At 38.3% G+C, this 19883-nt stretch overlaps 3 protein-coding genes across 9 annotated transcripts; 1 reads left to right on the plus strand and 2 right to left on the minus strand.

Annotated features, from left to right (window-relative positions):
- Positions 1–3: 3 nt before the first annotated feature.
- Positions 4–12350, minus strand: cracr2b (calcium release activated channel regulator 2B). Of its 4 annotated transcripts, none has more exons than XM_034686492.1 (19): positions 12014–12350; positions 11062–11140; positions 7322–7575; positions 7133–7244; positions 6885–7029; positions 4936–5082; positions 4731–4821; positions 4543–4638; positions 4272–4459; positions 4097–4168; positions 3902–3956; positions 3011–3090; positions 2794–2914; positions 2449–2554; positions 2275–2356; positions 1631–1745; positions 876–977; positions 674–750; positions 4–310 (listed from the first exon to the last, which is right to left on the minus strand). In XM_034686492.1, exons 1-19 carry the CDS (start codon positions 12014–12016, stop codon positions 226–228), a joined length of 2010 nt encoding a protein of 669 aa, XP_034542383.1. In that variant the 5' UTR covers positions 12017–12350; the 3' UTR covers positions 4–225. The 4 variants fall into 4 exon arrangements, with proteins under 4 accessions (XP_034542383.1, XP_034542382.1, XP_034542384.1 ...); XM_034686491.1 differs by having other exon boundaries at positions 2449–2575; XM_034686493.1 differs by lacking the exons at positions 11062–11140; positions 12014–12350 and adding an exon at positions 10939–11047 and having other exon boundaries at positions 2449–2575.
- On the plus strand, positions 12009–15057 carry tmem138 (transmembrane protein 138). Of its 4 annotated transcripts, none has more exons than XM_034686499.1 (5): positions 12009–12168; positions 12737–13242; positions 13881–14052; positions 14157–14232; positions 14330–15057. In XM_034686499.1, exons 2-5 carry the CDS (start codon positions 13115–13117, stop codon positions 14440–14442), a joined length of 489 nt encoding a protein of 162 aa, XP_034542390.1. In that variant the 5' UTR covers positions 12009–12168; positions 12737–13114; the 3' UTR covers positions 14443–15057. The 4 variants fall into 4 exon arrangements, with proteins under 4 accessions (XP_034542390.1, XP_034542392.1, XP_034542393.1 ...); XM_034686501.1 differs by having other exon boundaries at positions 12758–13242; XM_034686502.1 differs by having other exon boundaries at positions 12019–12136.
- Positions 15058–15348: 291 nt separating this feature from the next.
- On the minus strand, positions 15349–18411 carry tmem258 (transmembrane protein 258). The gene is made up of 4 exons (XM_034686504.1): positions 18278–18411; positions 17847–17956; positions 15586–15714; positions 15349–15494 (listed from the first exon to the last, which is right to left on the minus strand). The coding sequence occupies exons 1-3, from the start codon at positions 18278–18280 to the stop codon at positions 15588–15590; spliced, it is 240 nt and encodes a 79-aa protein (XP_034542395.1). The 5' UTR covers positions 18281–18411; the 3' UTR covers positions 15349–15494; positions 15586–15587.
- Between the last annotated feature and the right edge of the window lie 1472 nt (positions 18412–19883).

The following is a 19883-nucleotide window of genomic DNA, read 5'->3' on the forward strand; positions in this document are numbered from 1 at the left end:
AAGTCCTCAAAATATATTTTATTGTTAAATAAAAGTAACATAACAACAAAAGAAAATTACAGAAGCTGCCTGTTCAACTTGTGCACAGAAAAATGCCACTTTTGAGATATAACTGACGTAGAAATCTTGAGTCAGTGTGTTCAATATTCCTCCAGCTGTCCCAACAAGGACATATAATCAAGGACCCATGGGGCTGACATCTGAGAGTTTCTTTTTCTTCATTGTTTATGTACAGCAGCTTCTTTGAACAGTGTCCTCCATCAGTAAAAGTGCATCCTCACATTGCCGATCATGCTTGAGAATCAACATCCTAAAACAAGACAATTATCATTGATGAGCTACATTAGTTTGAAGTTCTCATATCTGATCCTGCTGCTTTGCTCAATGTCAGGTTTGTTACAAAATAGGAGAATATAAAAATGCTGAGACTGTAAGTAGAGGAGTTATTGATTAACTGCGAGACATTTTGGAAATTAATTATTCATTCAAGTCATATCAAGCAAATATGCCATTATTTGCTTACAATGATAAATTAGTTTAGTAGTTTGCTAACGGACATACACACAGTGGCAAACTAAGCTGAAGAACAAACTCTCATCACAAAAGATACAAACATTAAGCAGGATCCAGATGATGTCATTGACTACAGTAAAAAAAAAAGGTAATGCCTCACCCAGCCAGACAAGTCATCAGCTCCTCCATGTTACACCCAGTTTTAGCACTACACTCGTAAAACAACGCTTGATGCTGCTGTTTAAACCAAGAAAGAAAACATGTTAATTTTCTCTCTGTAATTCAAATAGTGTTCAATATGCATTATGAGTAAATCACAGCAGAAAGTAGTTTGAATATTCAAATATGCTGTGAATACTTACCTCTGCTAGTCTTTGCCCCTCCTCTGTGGACACTTTTCTAGCTTCTGACAGGTCCAGCTTGTTGGCCAGCAGCATCAGCACGGCACTGTCATGCATCTTCTCCTGAGACACACACAAAACAGAATACGAAACAGACTCTAGTAAAGGTGCATTTCGACCAAGAGTTCCGGGGTCTTTTCAGCCTCAAGAACTACTTTCCCCTGAACTAAAAGGTTCCTGTGCCCCCATTGTTGTCTGCGTTTCGCCCGCGGGCTGAAGTCCCGGGTAGATTGTGCCAGGCCAGTGACGTATGGAGAAAAAAAATTATATTAAATCATATTTGAAATCTTAATAAAAAACTAAACTAGTATGCATTCACAGGAACTCCCTCTGTTTCAACAACTGTGTAAACTCCACAAACACTGTACAACCGAAAGTCCCAGGACCTTTGAGAAGTACTACCCCCCAAGCAGGGGCTTTTCAGGGGGGAGATTATCTACCCCTGAACTAAATCTAGACCCTGGTTCCTCCGGTCGAAACGCACGTAGTTCCGGGGTAAAGTTCCTGCAGTCGAAAAACGCCTCAAGTCTTAAAATTTGAAATAAATATTTTATAAATGATTGGGAAAATAAAGCGGAAGTAACAACCGAACTCAAAAAGAGGACAGAGAGTCCAGATTTATCAAAAAGACAGGGTGAGTACGTAATCTGTATGTGTATTCAAATAGAGACAAATTGTTTTGCATGTTTTTCCACCCAACCACCTGGGGAGCTTACCTTCACCGAGTCTATCCATTCTCTGACAGCCGTGAAGGAGGCAGACTGAGTGATGTCATACATGGCCAGGATGCCGTCAGCCTTTCTGTAGTACTGCTCAGTGATGCTGTGAAACCTGAACCCAAATTTTCAAACAAATGACTACAAAATAACCAACCGAATTCTGCAGCATCATGGTTGGTTAGTTAGTTTATTCTATTCATCGTGTCATGCATGCTGTTACTGCTGACACATTGAAAATAAATAAAGGGCACTAGGCAGGCAGAAAATCAAGCTGCATTTCTATTTATTCAGAGCAAAACACGGATGAAGGTTAAATCATTACATTATAGGATTGTGTAATAATGACACACAGGCAATTCCACAACAGGATTTTGTGGCTCTCAAAGGAACTATGAAGGTTTAGAAGGACTAACAAGCTTCCTTGTCTTGGTGCTCCAGTGCTGACTGTGCACATTTAAATTGTCCATTATGTTGCATACCTTTAGAGCAAAATGATCTCATCTCTACGCAAATTAATCTAATTGCAAAGATGTGAAATTTACAAACAGCAGCTCTGATATGCAGCAGCAATTAATCAAAATCTCAAATCGGGTATGATAATTTCACCCTTTTTTTGGAGAATATGCTGTATTGTATCTGACCTCTCCTGCCCTGCAGTGTCCCAAAGCTGCAGAGTGATGGTTGTAGAGCCCAGAGTTAGAGTCCTCATTTGGAAATCTATACCTAGAGACAACAGAAACACGTGTTTTCATACTTAACTTACCACAGAGAAACTTGAATAATTGTAAAACATTGACACTAAATGGAAATCTTACCCACAGTAGCTCTCATTCCACTCTGGAAGTGTCCTGTGCTGTAGTGCTGGATGAAGGAGGTCTTACCCACCCCTGAGTTTCCCAGGAATACCAGCTTGAATACACGCTGAGGAGTGATATTATTGCTCTAAAATTCAGGTAAAGGCACCAAACTTAGATGAGAGGTCTTTTTTCTTCACTTCCCAGAGGTTGCACATTTTACAGATCTGTTCTCCATCATTGCTGTGAAGCCTACAAAAGCCCCAGATTATCATCCTCTGCTGGGGCTGCTGCTGCTGTATTGATAACATAACAAATGGATTTGAGATTTTTGAGGTGTATTTGTAATATTCACTTGTTCCCTACCTGAGTTTGCACCTGTTCAACATTTTCACCCCTGACTCTACATGATGGCTGGTGTCTCTTAGATGAATTTGTCACCTCTTTGTCTTTGTCCTGCTCCCACTCATCAGATGAGCTCAGCTGTCTTCAGGAATCAATGAATACACAGAATTAGTTTCTTCCTCAGACAGCCTGCCTGGTGCTGCTGAGAAGATGATAATGTGACATGAGTCATACAAACCTTTTCAATGGCTTGTCTTGCTGTAAGTAGTTACCTATTATTGACCCTCTCTTCAGTAAAGGTTTTGTTACATTTGGACTCTGTAAGTTTTAGTTTGGAAGAAATTAGAAGCATAAAGATGAATTAATAATTATTTTCAAGTTATGAAAAATAACGCTTGATTCAGAAGGAGATAATTGGAAGATACATTTAAAAAGCAAAAATTGAGGATATAAGCAATTTTTAGTCTGCTGCAAAGCAATGCACTTATTTGATAATAAATCATTTGTTTTGTTACAGTACATAAGGTCCCTTAAATAAAATATTTTTTGTATTTTTAATACAAGTTATAAATCCTTTGTTCAGATCCCTGGGTGGGAGAGATTCTTGAGAGTTCAAATGTCCATGAAAGTTTAACAACTTTTGGAAACAAATGAATCACTTTGTTGTGAGTGGAATAAAGAGGAAGATTTCAAGAGATTGTCACTCTTCAATATATTTTTTAAGGATTTTATTAGTTTGGTCAATACTGACCCACTGTAACCCCCTCCATAAATAATAATGTGTACAGTATCAGTATGAATATATGAAAGACTATTCTCTTCAGGTTGACACAGGACAGAATAAATGTCCCTCTAACAAACTAATTCTACCAGAGACAAAACAAACAATGCTGACACTGAAAAATCCCACACAGTGTTGCTGACATTAACACAAGGTCAATCCCAAGTTGACCAAAGTGTAACAGCTGTCCACATAAATAATCATTGTCCAGAGGATGAAATAAAGCATGAAGTTATTCCAGGACTTAGCTCAGGTTGGATAAATCTGCTGCGTCCATGGAGAGCAAAGGTCTTCACTGAGGTAATAAGTTAATGGAAGAGTGGGGAGGACAGTGTGTCTGTGACTAACCCTCTTTTGGGTGTGCTGGGCGTCTTTCTCATCACGCAGCCTTTTGTTCATGTCCCTGAAATATAGACAGGAAATCATGTAGAAAAAACATGGCAGAGGTTGTGTATGTAAGCTAGATTTACATTCATTACTTCACATAAATAGTTGTCATCAGCACATGTTGAATATGAGCTGACTGCAGCTGTGAATACTGACCTTAACAGCTCCAGTTGTCTCATCAGACTACCCTTCTCTTTCTGCATGTTCGTTGACACCTTCATCACACTTCTATAGTAAAGAGAAGAGGAATGTTAAAGGACAGTTCAACTGTATCATTTCATGACTTACTTTATTAATAACCTGTGTTTTGTGCTGCTAGCCAGCCACTCACCTCTGTCTTGCCACTTGCTCCTGTGCATCATTCAGCTGCAGCAGACTGAGCTGAGCCAGAGCTTTCTGCAGCTGCTCTCTGCTGTTCTCCACCTGCTCCTGAAGCTGGATGTTGAGGCTTCGCAGCTGCTGGTTCTGCTGCTTAAAGTTGTCCTGTTCACAGCTAAGCTGCCGGACTCTGGTCTCCAGCTTTAGACAAAGACAGGTCCTGCTGAATCACTCTTTAAACCAAATCTTCAGATATAGAACATTAACACTGTTTATACTCCCACCTCTTTTTGTTTGTTGAGTGTATTCTCCAGGTCATGTTCTTTCATCTTCAGCTCCTCTTCAAGTTGTTGGCCCCTCTGTTTGCGTTTACTACTGTCCTGGATTTCACAAAACATTTTATCAAATGTTATTATGACGTTAACTTCTATTGAATAGAACAAAGGCTGGATTTGATAGCACACGTCTCTACCTGAGACAGCCTTATCTCTCTCTCCTCTCGGATTTGAGTTTCCATTTCCTCATACATGGAGCGAACAACCTGATCATGCTCACTCTCCCGCCTAAGACAGAGAAAACTCAGAGTCAACACAATCCCAGCACTCACAGTTGAATTATTTTTCATCAAACTGTAACATTTGCTCTAGATGCAGAGGACAGTATGAGGAATTTGGCACCTGCGTAGAGTTTGTTCGAGATTGTCCCTCTCTCTTATGGAGTCCTGTAAGTGGGACACAGTGTGGATCAGCACGTTTTCAAGGACACTCAGCAGCTCTGGTCTGTCTCTCTGGAGGTCACACCACAGAATGCAAAGGTCCTGCTGACTGACAGAAAAACACACAGCACAACATACAACTTTGGAAGTGAGACGGGACAGGGCAACTTTACATTACTGGTACTGGATATATCAGACATCTCTATTATGGTCATCAAAAAGTAAAATATCTTCAGTATATGCCTCTGTCCTAGAAAAACATGTTTTGCACGTTTTTTTTTAAAGAGCTTTAGATGAAGATTTTCATTATAAATATGCATCTTAATAGTGTGCAAAATGTTGTAACATGATAGTACTACATACTACATATTAGGGGTGACCCCAAATAGTTGAATATTCGACGATCTGGTCTGAAGAGCCTGAGTCGACTGCCAAACTCATAGTCGAACATCTGCATATGAAACAAGGATCATTCCATTCAAACTATGGGGGCGCTCATCAATGTCTAATTTTATAGACTCCTATTTTGATATAAATATAAACTTATACATACTTAATGTAATTCTGGAAATAGCTTTTGAAGTGTTTAATCTCCTTAAGGTGGTAATTAAATCTGCCCTGGTAATTAAAGGTGGACTCTCCCATATAGCAGGACCTGTGGAGCAGCGAAACCTCAGCTGGTCTTTAAATCTTTTTAGCTTCATAGCAGCTTTAAAAAGTGATGAAGATGAGGAGCAGCTTCATGAAGAGGGCTGTGAGATCAGGGATCACCAGACCACACAAAAACTGTACTGGGCTGCTGGAACGGTACCAAAAGAACGAGGATGGATACCCAAAGCTGAGAGGATTCTCTCCAAGGCAGGACTTACATATAATGTGGACCGAGAACATTTTTTCAGTTTGTCTTTTTAACAGTGTCATAATTTGGAGCAAATGCATCATGCAGTGTTTATTCAAAAAAAATTGCAATCTGTGTCCATTACATGGGTAGGATTAAATACTTTTTAACTTCTTCCTACTCACTTTTGCACATGTAAATTAAAATGTTTCAGTGCTTGTTGATGGACTTTTTTTATTTTATTTTTTATATTTTTTACTTTTTTGTTTTTATATTTTCTTTAACTTTATTTATATGTTCAAACTAAATACATCAAATCAAATCATTGAGTTTAAACGTACCATCAACCCACTTTCTTTCAGTTTATTCCTGCAAATATTACTTTACATCATGTAATACAGTGCCTTACTATCTTAGCTTATTTTAACTTGCTGCCTTCCTATCTTAGCTTACTTTATCTCACTTTAAATGCAAATTTTAATGGAATTTTTAATATATTCTAATTTTCCTTTTCTTTTCTGTTTTATTATATTTGTCTTTTTAATTGTGTTCTTTTATGCTTGTCTGAATGTTTCCAATGCTTTTAATGTTTTAATGTAAAGCAGATTGAGTTGCCCTCGTGTATGAAATGCGCTATACAAATAAAGCTGCCTTGCCTTGCCTTGCCTTGCCTTGCCTAATACATGAAAAGGTCATGTGTCTGCAACAATGAAATTATCTCAATCACTCTACAGTAGCTTGAAGATAAACATTTAGCTACCAGCTGATTAGAAACACACTGCATAAATGTTGCAGTCTCAAGAAACACATTTCCCATAAACCCCTCTGTTATGAGGGCTCAAGGTTCAGTTCATGAAAGGGAAGTATTGGTTTAAACTTTTGGCAACTCTGAAGGCTGCACTTTGTTGTGTAGTTAGTCATTAAATATCACTCTATTTTTGAAGGTGTTTCTGAAGTATTGTGCGACCCAGTTGTATTAATGAGGGTGAGCTTAATAAAGATACACGTCTGAATTAGAAATCGCTCTGTGGTAGACAGGCTTTGAAAGGACTAAGTTTGTGACAGCGACTTACTTTCTGAGGAGTCTGTCAGCGCCAAGCTCCATCAGTATGTTTACAAATCTAATTGCAGCAGGGTCCTGAGACCAGTCCACCTGGTCTGTGTCTAGTTCTTCTCCTTGATCAGGCTCTGTTGTGTCCTCCAGCCCCATCAACCCTCCTGGACCACACACAGGGAGAGAAGATGGCATTTATGAATGAAAGGTATTTATTTATTACCAAAGACGTAGCAGGAAATAAGAGGTGTAAAAGACTTCACTAACCGAGCCCTGTGTTGAACTCAATAGGAGTGAGGAAGCCGTTGCTCTGTCTATCCAAACTCTCAAACACGGTCTCCAGCTGTTCAGGTGACAGCGGCAGCTCCCCTTGTAGCCTCTGATCAGAACAAGACAGAAAGTTCAAGTCACTGCAGCCTGCTTTCATTCTTTGTTGTGCGCACTTCATCTGCTCACCTGCATGTCCCGCTTTGTGATGAACCCTTTCCCTTCCTTGTCACACAGAACAAACAGCTCCTTGGCCTTGCCCATGGTCTCAGCCTGTGGGCTTCCTGGCACCGCCTCTCTGGTGGTGGGTGACAGTGGGCTACGTCCCCGCCCTGGTAAGGGACTGCCAGGTGGTAAACCCCGGGTTCTGGGGCTCATTGGTACCGCCTCACCACTGCCCTGAGCCACCAGCACTTCTCCATCATGCAGCCAGTGAGACATCACTGCAGAGGGAGACAGGTTTGGATAGGTCTTGTATCATTCCTGTTACTTTTCAAGAGAATTATATAAGCTAAGTGATGGAGCAATTTATTAATCTGCAGCAAAATAATCTTGGTTGGTTTTGCCAAGAGTGCAAAACCTATAGATATTCAGTTTACATGCATTGAAACATGACAAAGAAAAGCAGAAAAGCTGATCATTTGAGAAGCTACACTTTGAAAATGGTTGGCAGTTTCTCACTACGTCTAGCTGAAAATATTCCAAAACATCCATTAGTAATCTGAAATCATAGATATAGTTTAGCTTAGCTTAGCTTAGTTTAGTTTAGTTTAGTTTAGTTTAGTTTAGTTTAGTTTAGTTATTATTCATCGTGTCATGCACCGAAAAGGTGCCAAGCCCATATGGACTTACAAGACACTACAAAAACAAAACAAAATAGGAGCAACAACACGAAGAGAAAAAAAAACATGAGAAGAAAAAGAAAAGAAAAAGAAAAAGAAAAAGAAAAAGAAAAAGAAAAAGAAAAAGAAAAAGAAGAGAGCAGTTACAATACTGCACATGTCCAACAATGACCTAAAGTAATTAAAAAACATATTTGACAGTGACAACAACTAAATCAGACAGAGTGTGCTCCTACGCTGCTGAACAGCATTTAACACACAAACTGAGCAAACTGGAGCACTTTGTGTGTAAACAGGTACTGAAGTCTATCTTCATCAGACATGCAAAACAAATCAGGACAGTTTTCTGATACACATTCAATTCAATAGACAGTCAATTATTCCTGATTCTTTTTAAAGAAAAATGTGAACCACACTCTAGTTACACTTTTTAAATGTAGAATTATTTTTTACTCGGATATCAAAGAAAAACACGTCACCATGGACAGGAGGTGGGGGGCATTAATTTTTTACTATTTTGCAATATTTCATAGTCTAAACATTTCATCAATAAGCCCATTTAAAAAGTAACAATATACACAAAAATATGAACAACAAACTAGTGTTAGTTTCAGCCACTATACTATTACTACTATTATTACTACTATCAAGGGCGTTGTAGTGGGGGGAAAAGTAGGACTGACTACCTAGGGCCCAAGTGGGGAGGGGGGCCCTTCATGGGCCTGAAATAAAATGTGTTTTCTAGTACATTTTTCTTTTGTTTTAACTGCAATAAGATAACTAAAATTGTCTGAATAAATAAACAGGCATTCAGAATTCCTTTCTGGAAAAAAGGGGAGACTCTGTTTACGTTTGGACTGCAGCTGTCTGTCAGCAGCAGGCAGCTCCTGGGGGGCTGAGTGGACAGCGGCTGCGGAACAGACCTTGAGCCTTGATCAATCAATGTGGATGCGTGATTAATAAGTTAAAATTGCATACAATGGGCTATTAGTGTGATTTAAACAGCTGCCTATGCATGAAAACACTTGTTATTGTCCTATTTCCATAGCATCTGGTGTGACTGAATCTGATTGAAAGTAAACTGTAGGTTTGTAGAGTTTTATTTGACTTCATGAGGTTAGATTATACCAAATAATGCCCCCTTGTTGTGAATCAACAAGTCACTTGGCTTCAAATAATCTTGTTTAAAGAGATGGACAGTCTGAAGGTCAATATTGTGTAGTTACATTCGGAGAAATTGTAAAAAAATAAAATGATATTGATATGTAGCTTAGATTTGAGTCAGTTAACCAGGATAGTTTTAAGCATATATTTTTGTTTAATGCAAATAAACCAGTATTATAGCAGCAATGTTATATTTTGTAGGGTTAGCTGTGGTGATGGGGAACACTGAGATATCTTTTCAGGGGGGGCAGAATTCCTGGCGACACCCCTGACTACTATACTATATGCCACCAACAGTCTCAGATATAATCAGACATTAACTCTACTTTCCTTATGAATCGGTAGAAACTTAAGATGTTCCCTCGAAGTGCCGCAAGGTATGGACCTCCCTTGTCAAACATGAGGTCTCGAACAAACTAGGTTGAGACCGCACATGCTATCTACAGCTGTTGTGATCAGCTGACACATATTTGCACTCAGTGAATTTGTGAGACGGTGTTAGGTATTTCTATCAATGATTTGTTATATTTCCAGGGAAGCCCAACATAAATGATTAGCCTCATGCAGCACAATCAATTATCCATAATGTTTATTTAGATAAGGAGAAGTTATATTACACTGTCACTGGTAGCGTCATAGACTGTGCACCAGGATGTGCAGAGGCTCAAAAACAGGATGGTGTCATGTGAGTTAGTGTGTACCTGAAGGGGAGGGTAGATAGCCTGAGGAGAGGAGATGCAAATCAAACATTTGCAGTTGTTTGCATTGTCAGAAAAACCACAATTGCAAACAAATTTCACTTTAGAAAACTACTGGGAAAAGTTGCTTCAGTATCCCTGTGAACGTTCGTAAAACAGTGATTTATGACAGGCAGAAGCCTCTCACGTAAATGGACTTGAAGTTAAATGACATTTATATTACACAGGGAGAACACATTAGATTCAAGGACAAACAGTGCTGTTTAAACAGAATCACACATGTATTAAAAGCAGTGCATAAGAATGATATCCCTTTGATTGGAGTCTACATGTTAAATTAAATATTGCCTCAGATTATTTTCTTCCCAGTCATGCTATTAATGAAAGAGTAACACCCAAGCCCAAAAAGTAAGTTCTGGTAATTGCTGTTAATATATGAAGCCTTTAAACCTTCCTTGTTACACAAGAGATATGCTGGGATCCTAGATAAGAGACTTCACTTTGTGTAAATATTCGAGTTAAGGATTTTAAAAGTTACAACAGACTTACAATAAGCCAACAGCCACACCAATAACAAATTACCTTACAACCCTAGTAAACTATTTAGCAAGGCTGGTCTGACATACAAGAGAAAGTGACAACAAACCTGTCAGTCACACTTTAAAAGGTCCAACACTTTCTGTGATAGAAGCCACCATGAGATCACCTCACTCAGCTTGGTTATGTGAGTTAGCTTTGAACATATGTTGCTTGAAACAATGTGCCAGCTCGAACGATACAAGTGAAAGGTAAACAAACGCAGATGTAGCAAAAAGTTTGGTCGAAAACCTGGAAGTGAAAACAACTTGTGGATGATATAGCTCAGCGTGGCCAGTCAACTGTGCAGCAATGTAGCTTACTGAAGTAACCAAAACAGAGCCAATGAAGTAAGGTTGCCCACATTTTCATTATTAATAAGACAGAGAAGGATACAACACAGCAGGTTTTTGTTGGTGCCAAAGCAGGGGGGGGGGGGAACAAATAAACACTGCCTCAATAGAAATAAATTCCATAAATTGCTGTTTTTTTTTTTTTATTGAAACAGCGAAGTTATACTACTCACCTACGCCGTAGTGCTGGCCTAAGGTGTCCAATACCTTTGTACACCTCACAGTTATTTCTTTAAAGGTATGTCCTGACTTCAACCGCAGGGTGGCAGTGAGGACCGCGTGCTGTCGAAACTTACCGTAATGGTAAATGTAGCCGGGCAGATGAAGACATCCTCTTCTGCACAACCTTTTTCTACGCCCATACAAAAGTTTCATCTGAAAGAAAATACACATTGATTGTAATCTATAACTACAGAAGAGGATTAGGGCCACCAGGATATATATATATAAAAAAAAAAAATGATGTGTATTTTTTTTTACCTTCATTTTTTTTTCTGAAAAAAAAGTCAGAATACTGAGAATAAAGTCAGAATTCCAGTGCAATACCTAATAACCATGTGCAATATTGTAATTTATTTCATAACATATTTTATTATTAGCCTATGTTCATCTACTACATTTGCACTCTGGCTTAGGCTAATTTTAACTTATTTCATGTCTTTAAAAATACTTCTACACCTTTCTTCGTACAGATAGTATTTTTTATTTCTATTTAGAATTTTTAAGGTTAGTTTTTATGTTTATATATTTATTGTCCTTACTGTCTTATTGTTAAGTACCAGTGTTCCATTCACCACATCAAATTGTGTGTGCGAGCTCACTTGGCAATAAAGTTTTCTTGAATCTGAAATTCTGACTTTAATCCACAGACTGTATAAAATAGCTTTAATCTCAGAATTCTGACTTTTTTCTCATAACAATAATAATAATAATAATAATAATAATAATAATAATTATTATTATTATTATTATTATTATTAATAATAATAATAATAATAATAATAATAATAATAATAACAACAATAATAATAATACTATAATAATAATAATAATAATAATAATAATAATAATAATAATAATAATAATAATAATATATATATATTTTTTAATGACCTTGTTTTTTTCCCCAGTGGCCCTAATCCTCTTCCATATATACCCACATGTGCCCCTGTATGTCATTTGGAAGTTATTTTTGATGAAAATTTCGACATCTTATACTTCTATGTTTACGGTAAGGAAAAGCGTTACCATGGAATTCGAGGAAATGCATCGTTAGCGCGGAAAAGCAGCAGCAGTGGCTCCAAGTGGTTAGCAGCAATTTAGGGGATAGATGGGGGATTTAGTCACTGTCGTTATTCTTCCTGTCCTTAGGTAACTTAATTTCATCACTCACATGTTTCCTGGTAAGTCAGTATATGTTTCTGGAAAGCTTACTTATGCAATGTTGTCATCGTAACTAAGCGTGCGTGGAGGGAGTACCTCGAAGTTAAAATCTGGACTGTGTTAGTGCCAACCAGAGGCTGTAAATAAGGTGCCAAAGTGTTTTGTTGTGGAATCAGAATTTTGGAAAAACTATCAGTACGTGGTATAACTTCCGTCTTGCAGATATCACTAGTCTTCACCAAACAGCAGCAGGCTAGCTTAGATTAACGAGAGAAAGGGAGTGTAACACCACAACAACACAACAAGGGACGGTGGCCGTGTAGGTGAAATTAATCTGTAATCCCTTCCTTGACCTCCCCATGCGAGCCTGTGTAACAGACTGACCATGTTGACCTTTCATAGTTACATAGGTGGGTGTACTGCTCGTATAGTTGGTTTAGGCAGACTTTAATTTCAACATGCAATTGATGTGGAGATATGGCTTCATACAAAAGTAAATGCGCTAACGAGAGGGTGAAAACAAATGCATCGTTTTTGTTCTGCTGTCTTTTTGTGTTTCAAATTGTAGATCCGCGTTTGTTTTCACAGATTAGCTCTTCATTCTTGCAGCACATGCGGACGAGGAGACTTTCCTCCTCAGAGATGTCAACATGCCGCACCTGAAGAGACTTTTAACGTCAAATTCTGTCTTGGATTTCCTGCAATCTTCATCATGCATTTTTTTTTAATGGAGAGTCAAACCCGAGTGAAGAGAACCCATAGCAAAAGAAGACTCAGATGGAAAGCTGTCTGTTTTTGACTATGTGAATGGACACGTTTTGAAGACTGATCTGACTTCTAAGAACTATGTAAAGACTGAATTAAGACTCTTCATCAACAAGCTACCTGTAAGTGTAAATAAATCCAGCTGAGGCACGGAGGTGGATAGACTGTGAAGCTTGGTGGTTTGCTGGACCATACCTGAAGATGCTTCAGTCTGGTAACTACTCTTTGGTGCTGCTGATCCAGCTGACACTTTTGGCCTATGACCTCTTTGTCAACTCCTTCAGTGAACTCCTGAGAGCAGCGCCTGTCATCCAACTAGTGCTTTTCATGTAAGTTGATGAACTTCAAACTGCAACAATTAGCATCACTCACTCAACCAACTACAAATATTTCCAGATGTTATTTTTATTTTTGATTGTTGTTTATTCAGTAAATGATCAAGTACAGAATACCTGTCTGATTTTATTTTAATGTCAGTACTAAATATAACTTCCTAATTAGTTTAGAATATATTTTAGATGACATATCCTCCTATTAATTGGAAAAAAATCTGAATTACTTTTATTATTTCAATGAAATAATCAACCATTTGATTAAATTGAAGAGATTAAGGAAAATGAAATGTTCAGTTCTCATTATAGGGAGTTTAATATGTGTTTAATTGATCAAATATCCCCTAAATAAAAGGAAAAGGCACAGAGCCCGACATGTAGATAAAGTACTTTTGATTTAATTATTTGGAATGACTGTTCATTTCAAGTTGATGTTTTTGTAACAAACACTAATGAAAACAGCTTTCTGTGAGCTCATATTACATCATTCATTTTTTGTTCACAAACCATTTACCGAAAATGATATCCCTTTTTATAATCCCAGATTTTTGATGTTTTATGAACCACAAGGTAACCTTGTTAGTAAATTAAGCTTGTTATTATTTATAATAAACCTGTAAAATCTCTGTCTACAGCATCCAGGACATTGCCATTTTATTCAATGTGATCATCATCCTGCTGATGATGTTCAACACGTACGTGTTCCAGGTTGGCCTGGTGTCCCTGCTGCTAGAAAGATTCAGGGCTCTGCTGATGTTCTCTTCTCTGTACCTGACTCTCAGCATCTGCTTCCACAGCTGGGTGATGGTAAGATCCCTCACACTGTTATTGAGGAAATATAAACAACTGTACAAAACTTTGATCCCTTAAAAGCGTACAGGTTTTTACAAGAACTTTTTTCCTACTTCCAGAACCTCAGGTGGCTCGGTTCAAACAGTTTCGTTTGGACAGATGGTCTTCAAGCCCTTTTTGTTTTCCAGCGAACAGGTACATGGTGGACTAATTCAGGGGTCCATTTACCAGCACAGCTCATGTATCTATAGCCTTTAGGGATCACTGAAAATCTTTTCTTCTTCCTCAACAGTGGCTGTGGTGTATTACTACTTATACAAACGAACAGCAGAGTACATGGGAGACCCCAGGCTGTACGAGGACTCTCTGTGGTTGCGAGAAGCCTTTGCCAGAGCTCGACAATGACGAACGAGTGGCTTTGAGAAGGACTTTAAAGGACCATCACCATGAATACATTTTTTTACTTTTTTTTGTTTTACATTGAGGAGATCATCACACTGTTCAACATATATATAACAAGCAAAGTGCTGATTATGAAAACTGATGGAACAGGTCAGGTGGATGAGACAGTCTCATGCACGGTATGTGTTTGCTGGCTCCTGTTAGCCAGGCAGTGAGCCAGTCAGATGGTTTAACATTGGCAAGCAAGTCATGGCAGTATTGTATTAATCAGGATTGGCTCTTGTAGCCTCTGTGGCCTTGTTAAATCCATTTGTGTTACAGACATAATGGAACAGAGTTTTATGTTACTGAGAAAACGTTGCAGATGCAGGTATTTTTGGATTAGAACTGTCTGATGTACCATTTGTAGAAAGTGTTGTCACATTATTTTATGAATGTCTTTTATTTTCTCTTAAGGAGGGAGCCTGTTGAGTTGTTTTGCCTTCTGTTGGGTTAGTGTTGTGCTTGTTTACATGGCAAACATACTTTTCATAAGCCATTTTTCATATGAACCCAGTTGTCTGAGCAGGGATCTTTGAATCGTCTTCCTGCTGTTTTTATTAAATAATCCTTCTCTAATCCTCGTGTAATCCTTCATCACTAGAGGGGCAAGTATTATCCCGGACACAAGGTGAAACAGACTGCTCTATTTTTAACATGGGGATTAATCAGGGATTGAGGTGTTAGTCGCCACTAGTAAAACATACCATAAATAGCTTTTAGTGGTTCAGAATAACCTTCTAATCTCAAGAACTGGACAGGTAAACTTACAGTGAACTTCTTGGTAGTTATTCCTTAAAACACTCATTAACATTCATACAACTATTTAACTCTATAGTTACAATCATTGGCTCACAAAGAAAGACAACAGAGTTTTACAAATCCCCTTTACTGGTGAAAAGAAAGCATCCACATGATCCCAAAATATTGTCAGTGCAGTCCAATTAAATCCAGTTTGTTTGTGTTTGCTGTTGTTCCACTGGAATGTCTTGTTTTTGTTAATCAGCCACCCCAAACTGCAAGAAACAAAAAGGAAAGAAGTTAAAAACTAAAAAACTCATCCAGTGATTAAAAATGAAAACAATTAGACTAATACAAATGTTTTACCTTCATACGTAAATTCCAACCCAGAGTAATAAGAAGAGCACACCAAAGCCCATGAAAAGTGACGCCACAAGGGAGATCAGCAGCTCTTTGTAGACGTCCCGGGTGTATTTTGTTGACGTCACCTCATATCTAATGAAAAGTTAAGGCTCAAAAAAACAAAACAAACACAACCAACAGTCATGCTCCGAGTTTGCAGGTCAAATGTCTCCCTCTATGAAGCTTATTTGGAAGTGTCTACAGTGCAAGTGTATCAGAGTTTACTTTATGCGGTTATCCTGCAATCATTAGATCACAGGATGGCCACACACAAATCACATTTACATAAAATCCACATTGGACAACCAAAAATAAGATAATCATTTTTGTGTTCAATAAAAAAAAGACTGATTTAATAGATTATAGTTCAAAAGTTTTCATCAGGTTACAAATCCCATGTCTAAATAAAAAACAGTCTAAGATTTTGGCTTGGTTCAAATCGATGATAGTTCAACAACTTAATTTTTTTTAGTTGAAATTTACCAATGATGGTGCCTTTATAGCTTTCCATTCATGTTAACCAGTTTATCATCATTGAGCAAAAGTCCCAATCTCGTGTCTTATATCATTCTGTGAGACGCTGAACTGTGTTGATATATAATATGGTGTTCACTGAGGCAAACGTTTCTGGTGGCACAGAATGTAATTTTGTGATGGAAAATGTGGACGATAAATATCTTAAATAACGGCTTATTGCACAAAAAAAACACGAATATGCAATTCTTATTAATTTAATGCTTTAAGCTAAAGCAGATGGCTTTTTAGTTTTCTAATAACAGGCAGTGTGGGGTACTATTTCTCTTACATCTCTTTATAGCAGGGGTGTCAAATATGCGGCCCGCGGGCCAAAACTTGCCCACCAGAGGTTCCTATCTGGCCCGCGGAATGACTTTGCTAAGTGAAAAAAATTACAATAAAAGAAAATAACTGCAATTTTTCAATAAAGGTAACTACTATTTCAAATTTGTCCTCTGGGGTCACATACAATCATAGTGCTGACGGAGTGAACCAAAACCTGAACACCGTTTTTTTCAGGGACTTTTTTCTCAAAGTGAGAAAATAGATTTCTTGCAGTTTGCATAATCCGGTTGAGATTCATAAAGACTTTTTAGAGCACTATAAGATGATCCACTAACTGCTAACTCTAGCACTACACCCCTACATACAACACTGTCCAGCAAGCAAACTGTTCATGCTGGAGCTGAGGGGTCCACAATAATCCACTTTACCTTCTTCATTATTATAATCTCTGTTCTTTTCAGTAAACAATACACTCTGTGTCAGGTGAATTGGTAACCGTGTGCTTGGTGTGTTCCCAGCAGGTTTCAGGGCTTAAAGAGTAAAATATTCGGCCCACTATGAGACTCATCATGGCATAAAATACAACAGCTGTTTATTTAGAAAGATAGTTCATTAAATGTGAACATTTTCAGAATGTACATGTACTTCTTTGCACTAATACAAAGGGAAAAATTTAGAGTTTTCGTTATTTATAGGGTATTATGATGTGATTTTACTAGTCCGGCCTGCTTCAGATCAACTTGGGCTGTATGTGGCCCCAGAACTGAAATGAGTTTGAAGCCCCTGCTTTTTAGTATACATGAGAGGCAGTTCAAAAATAATTGGGCATCTGACTGCTTGAACTGCTTGCCACTTTAAACATCAAGTACAAGATGTCTTCATGATTTTAATCTCGACAAACTTATAATAATGACTTGTTTACAGTGGATGGGCTACATCAAGGAAAGGGTGGTTTATGATCCTTAATTTCTCCTGTTCATTCCGGTTGCTCCTCTGCAGTGGCCTGACAGTCTCTGGCCCTTCCTTTCATATCCCCCTACAATACCGGTCGCAGTCTGAGATCCTCTGGCTGTGCTCTGCTAGCTGTTCCAAGGACCCGACTGAAAACCAAAGGGGACAGGGCTTTTTCAGTCAGGGCTCTTAGACTCTGGAACAGCCTGCCAGAGGGGATCAGACTTGCAGAATCAGTCCCTTCTTTCACGTCATTACTCAGGACACATTTTTACAGGAAAGCTTTTATTGTGTGATTTTATCTATTTTAACTCTGTTTTTAAGGGTCTGTTTTATAAGCTTCTTCTTGTTTTCATTGCCCACTGTGAAGCACTTTGTTCCCTGTTTTGAAAAGTACTATATAAATAAAATATTCTTAATATTATTATATCAATCAGCTACACCGTTAAGTAAAACAAGCAGTGAAAGGATACACGAAGAACCAGGCAGTGAAGAACATGCCGATGGCCAGAAGGACGACAGTTAGGTGAGGGAACACAGCCGGGTTCACCGGGCTGGTGTATCTGGTCATAGCCTCGAGTTCCTGCAGACACAACATGAAGAGAGTGTAGATACATACTGGTTAGAAAAGCTACATCACATTCAAAGAAGATCTAACTCCTCTATAACTGTCACCAAGACTTATCAACCCGTGCATAGCGTTTTATAAGAGAAACACTTTGAATTTCAACAGAGCAGCTACGAATTGACATGGGCAGCTAGCCTGCAGCTAAACTGTGCTACCGAATAAAGCACAATATCACAAATGATGCGCATTGTTTTGGTGATAACTTATAAATATAAGCTGCAGATCAATGTTAATTAAAGTTGAACCTGTATAAACGAGAAAACTCAGAAAACTTACCATTTGAGACGAAGTGGAGCTCCTGTTTCAATGGTCCAAGATGAAAAGGCCACGTACTGTCTAACGCTTCCGTGTTTCACGTGACGTAAGCGGACGTGAGCTGACGTATAGCTGAGACAAATTTTCCCCCAGTTTGGTCTGTCAGACTTTTCTTCCTCACGGCTTCCTTAATAATCTAGTTTTATTTCTACATGGGAAGTTTTCCCAACACATTTGCTGTAAGTTTAATAAATAAACACTAATTCTAGCATGGATTTTGCTAACATTCATTTGTGTTGTAAAGCTTCTTCAGTTCCAGTAGTACGTGATCCGACCTGAGAGGCGAAATTCAGGGTACACAATCACGATCAAGGGTTGGGGCTGTTTATAATAATAATAATATTAATAATGCATTTTATTTAAAGGCGCCTTTCTTAGCACTCAAGGTCACCGTACAGGGCAGAGTTTAAAAAAATAACAATATAAAAAATAGGCAGATAAAATCAAAAAGGTATGATACAGTGTAATTAATAAATACAAATAAAAGTAACAGTATAAGATGAAGTGCAGTGAAGAGGTGTAATCAGAGTGAATATGACAGTTTAAAAAGATGTGCTTTGAGATGTGATTTAAAAGTGGAAAGATAGTCGATGTTATGGATGTCTGGTGGGAGGGAGTTCCAGAGGCGGGGGTCAGACCGGCTGAAGGCTCTGGACCCCATGGTGGTTAAGGGGGCCGGTGGTGTAGAGGTGAATGGAAGAAGACCTGAGAGTGCGGCTGGGTGTGTTGATGTGGAGAAGTTCAGAGAGGTATGGAGGAGCGAGGTTTTGGAGGACCTTAAAGGTGAGGAGCAGGATCTTGAAATTGATGAGAGTTTAACCCCAGTGAAGCTGCTGAAGGACGGGACTGATGTGATTGATGGACGGGGACCTGATGATAATACGAGCAGCAGAGTTCTGGACCAGTTGGAGTTACTGGATGGATTTGAGACATAGAGAAGGAGACCAAATAGGAGGTTTTGGCTGCCATCTAATGGTCAGGATGAAGAATCTGAATCCCGAGCACAGACTGTACAAGAAAAAAAATCAAAGCCAACAGAAAATTCAATCAGACATTTATTTACTACATGCATTCAAAGTATTACAGCATATTTTGAACAAAATGCTTCACAAATGTAACGATAAAATGGGCTAAAAAAAGTAGTGATATTAGAGTATTTAACGTTTTCCTAATGTTGTGAAACTTTTCTTTCAACAAATAGTGCTAGAATTACTAATGTAATGTGTGCGTGTCTGTGTGTGTGTGCGCGCGCGCGCGTGTGTGTGTATGCTTATCAATCATCCCCATCATTAGATAATAGTTAATATATTACTGATGATACAAGAACAAACAACAACAAAAAAGATCAACTATAAAAACAATAAGATAAAACACATCACATAAAAAGGAGCACTGGTAGTAATAAAAAGAAGCCATACAGTTGAAGTAATACAGTTCTACCAGAGTATATGAAAACCATCTGGTGCACTGGATAGAGCAATAGTAGTTTATATGTACAGTGCAAAAAAGTGCTACAGTGGTTTCATTATGCTAGCTTGTGCATTATAAATAAGCTAAAATAGTACAC

Source organism: Notolabrus celidotus, chromosome 6, assembly GCF_009762535.1.
Source record: "Notolabrus celidotus isolate fNotCel1 chromosome 6, fNotCel1.pri, whole genome shotgun sequence".
Classification (NCBI taxonomy): Eukaryota; Metazoa; Chordata; class Actinopteri; order Labriformes; family Labridae; genus Notolabrus; species Notolabrus celidotus.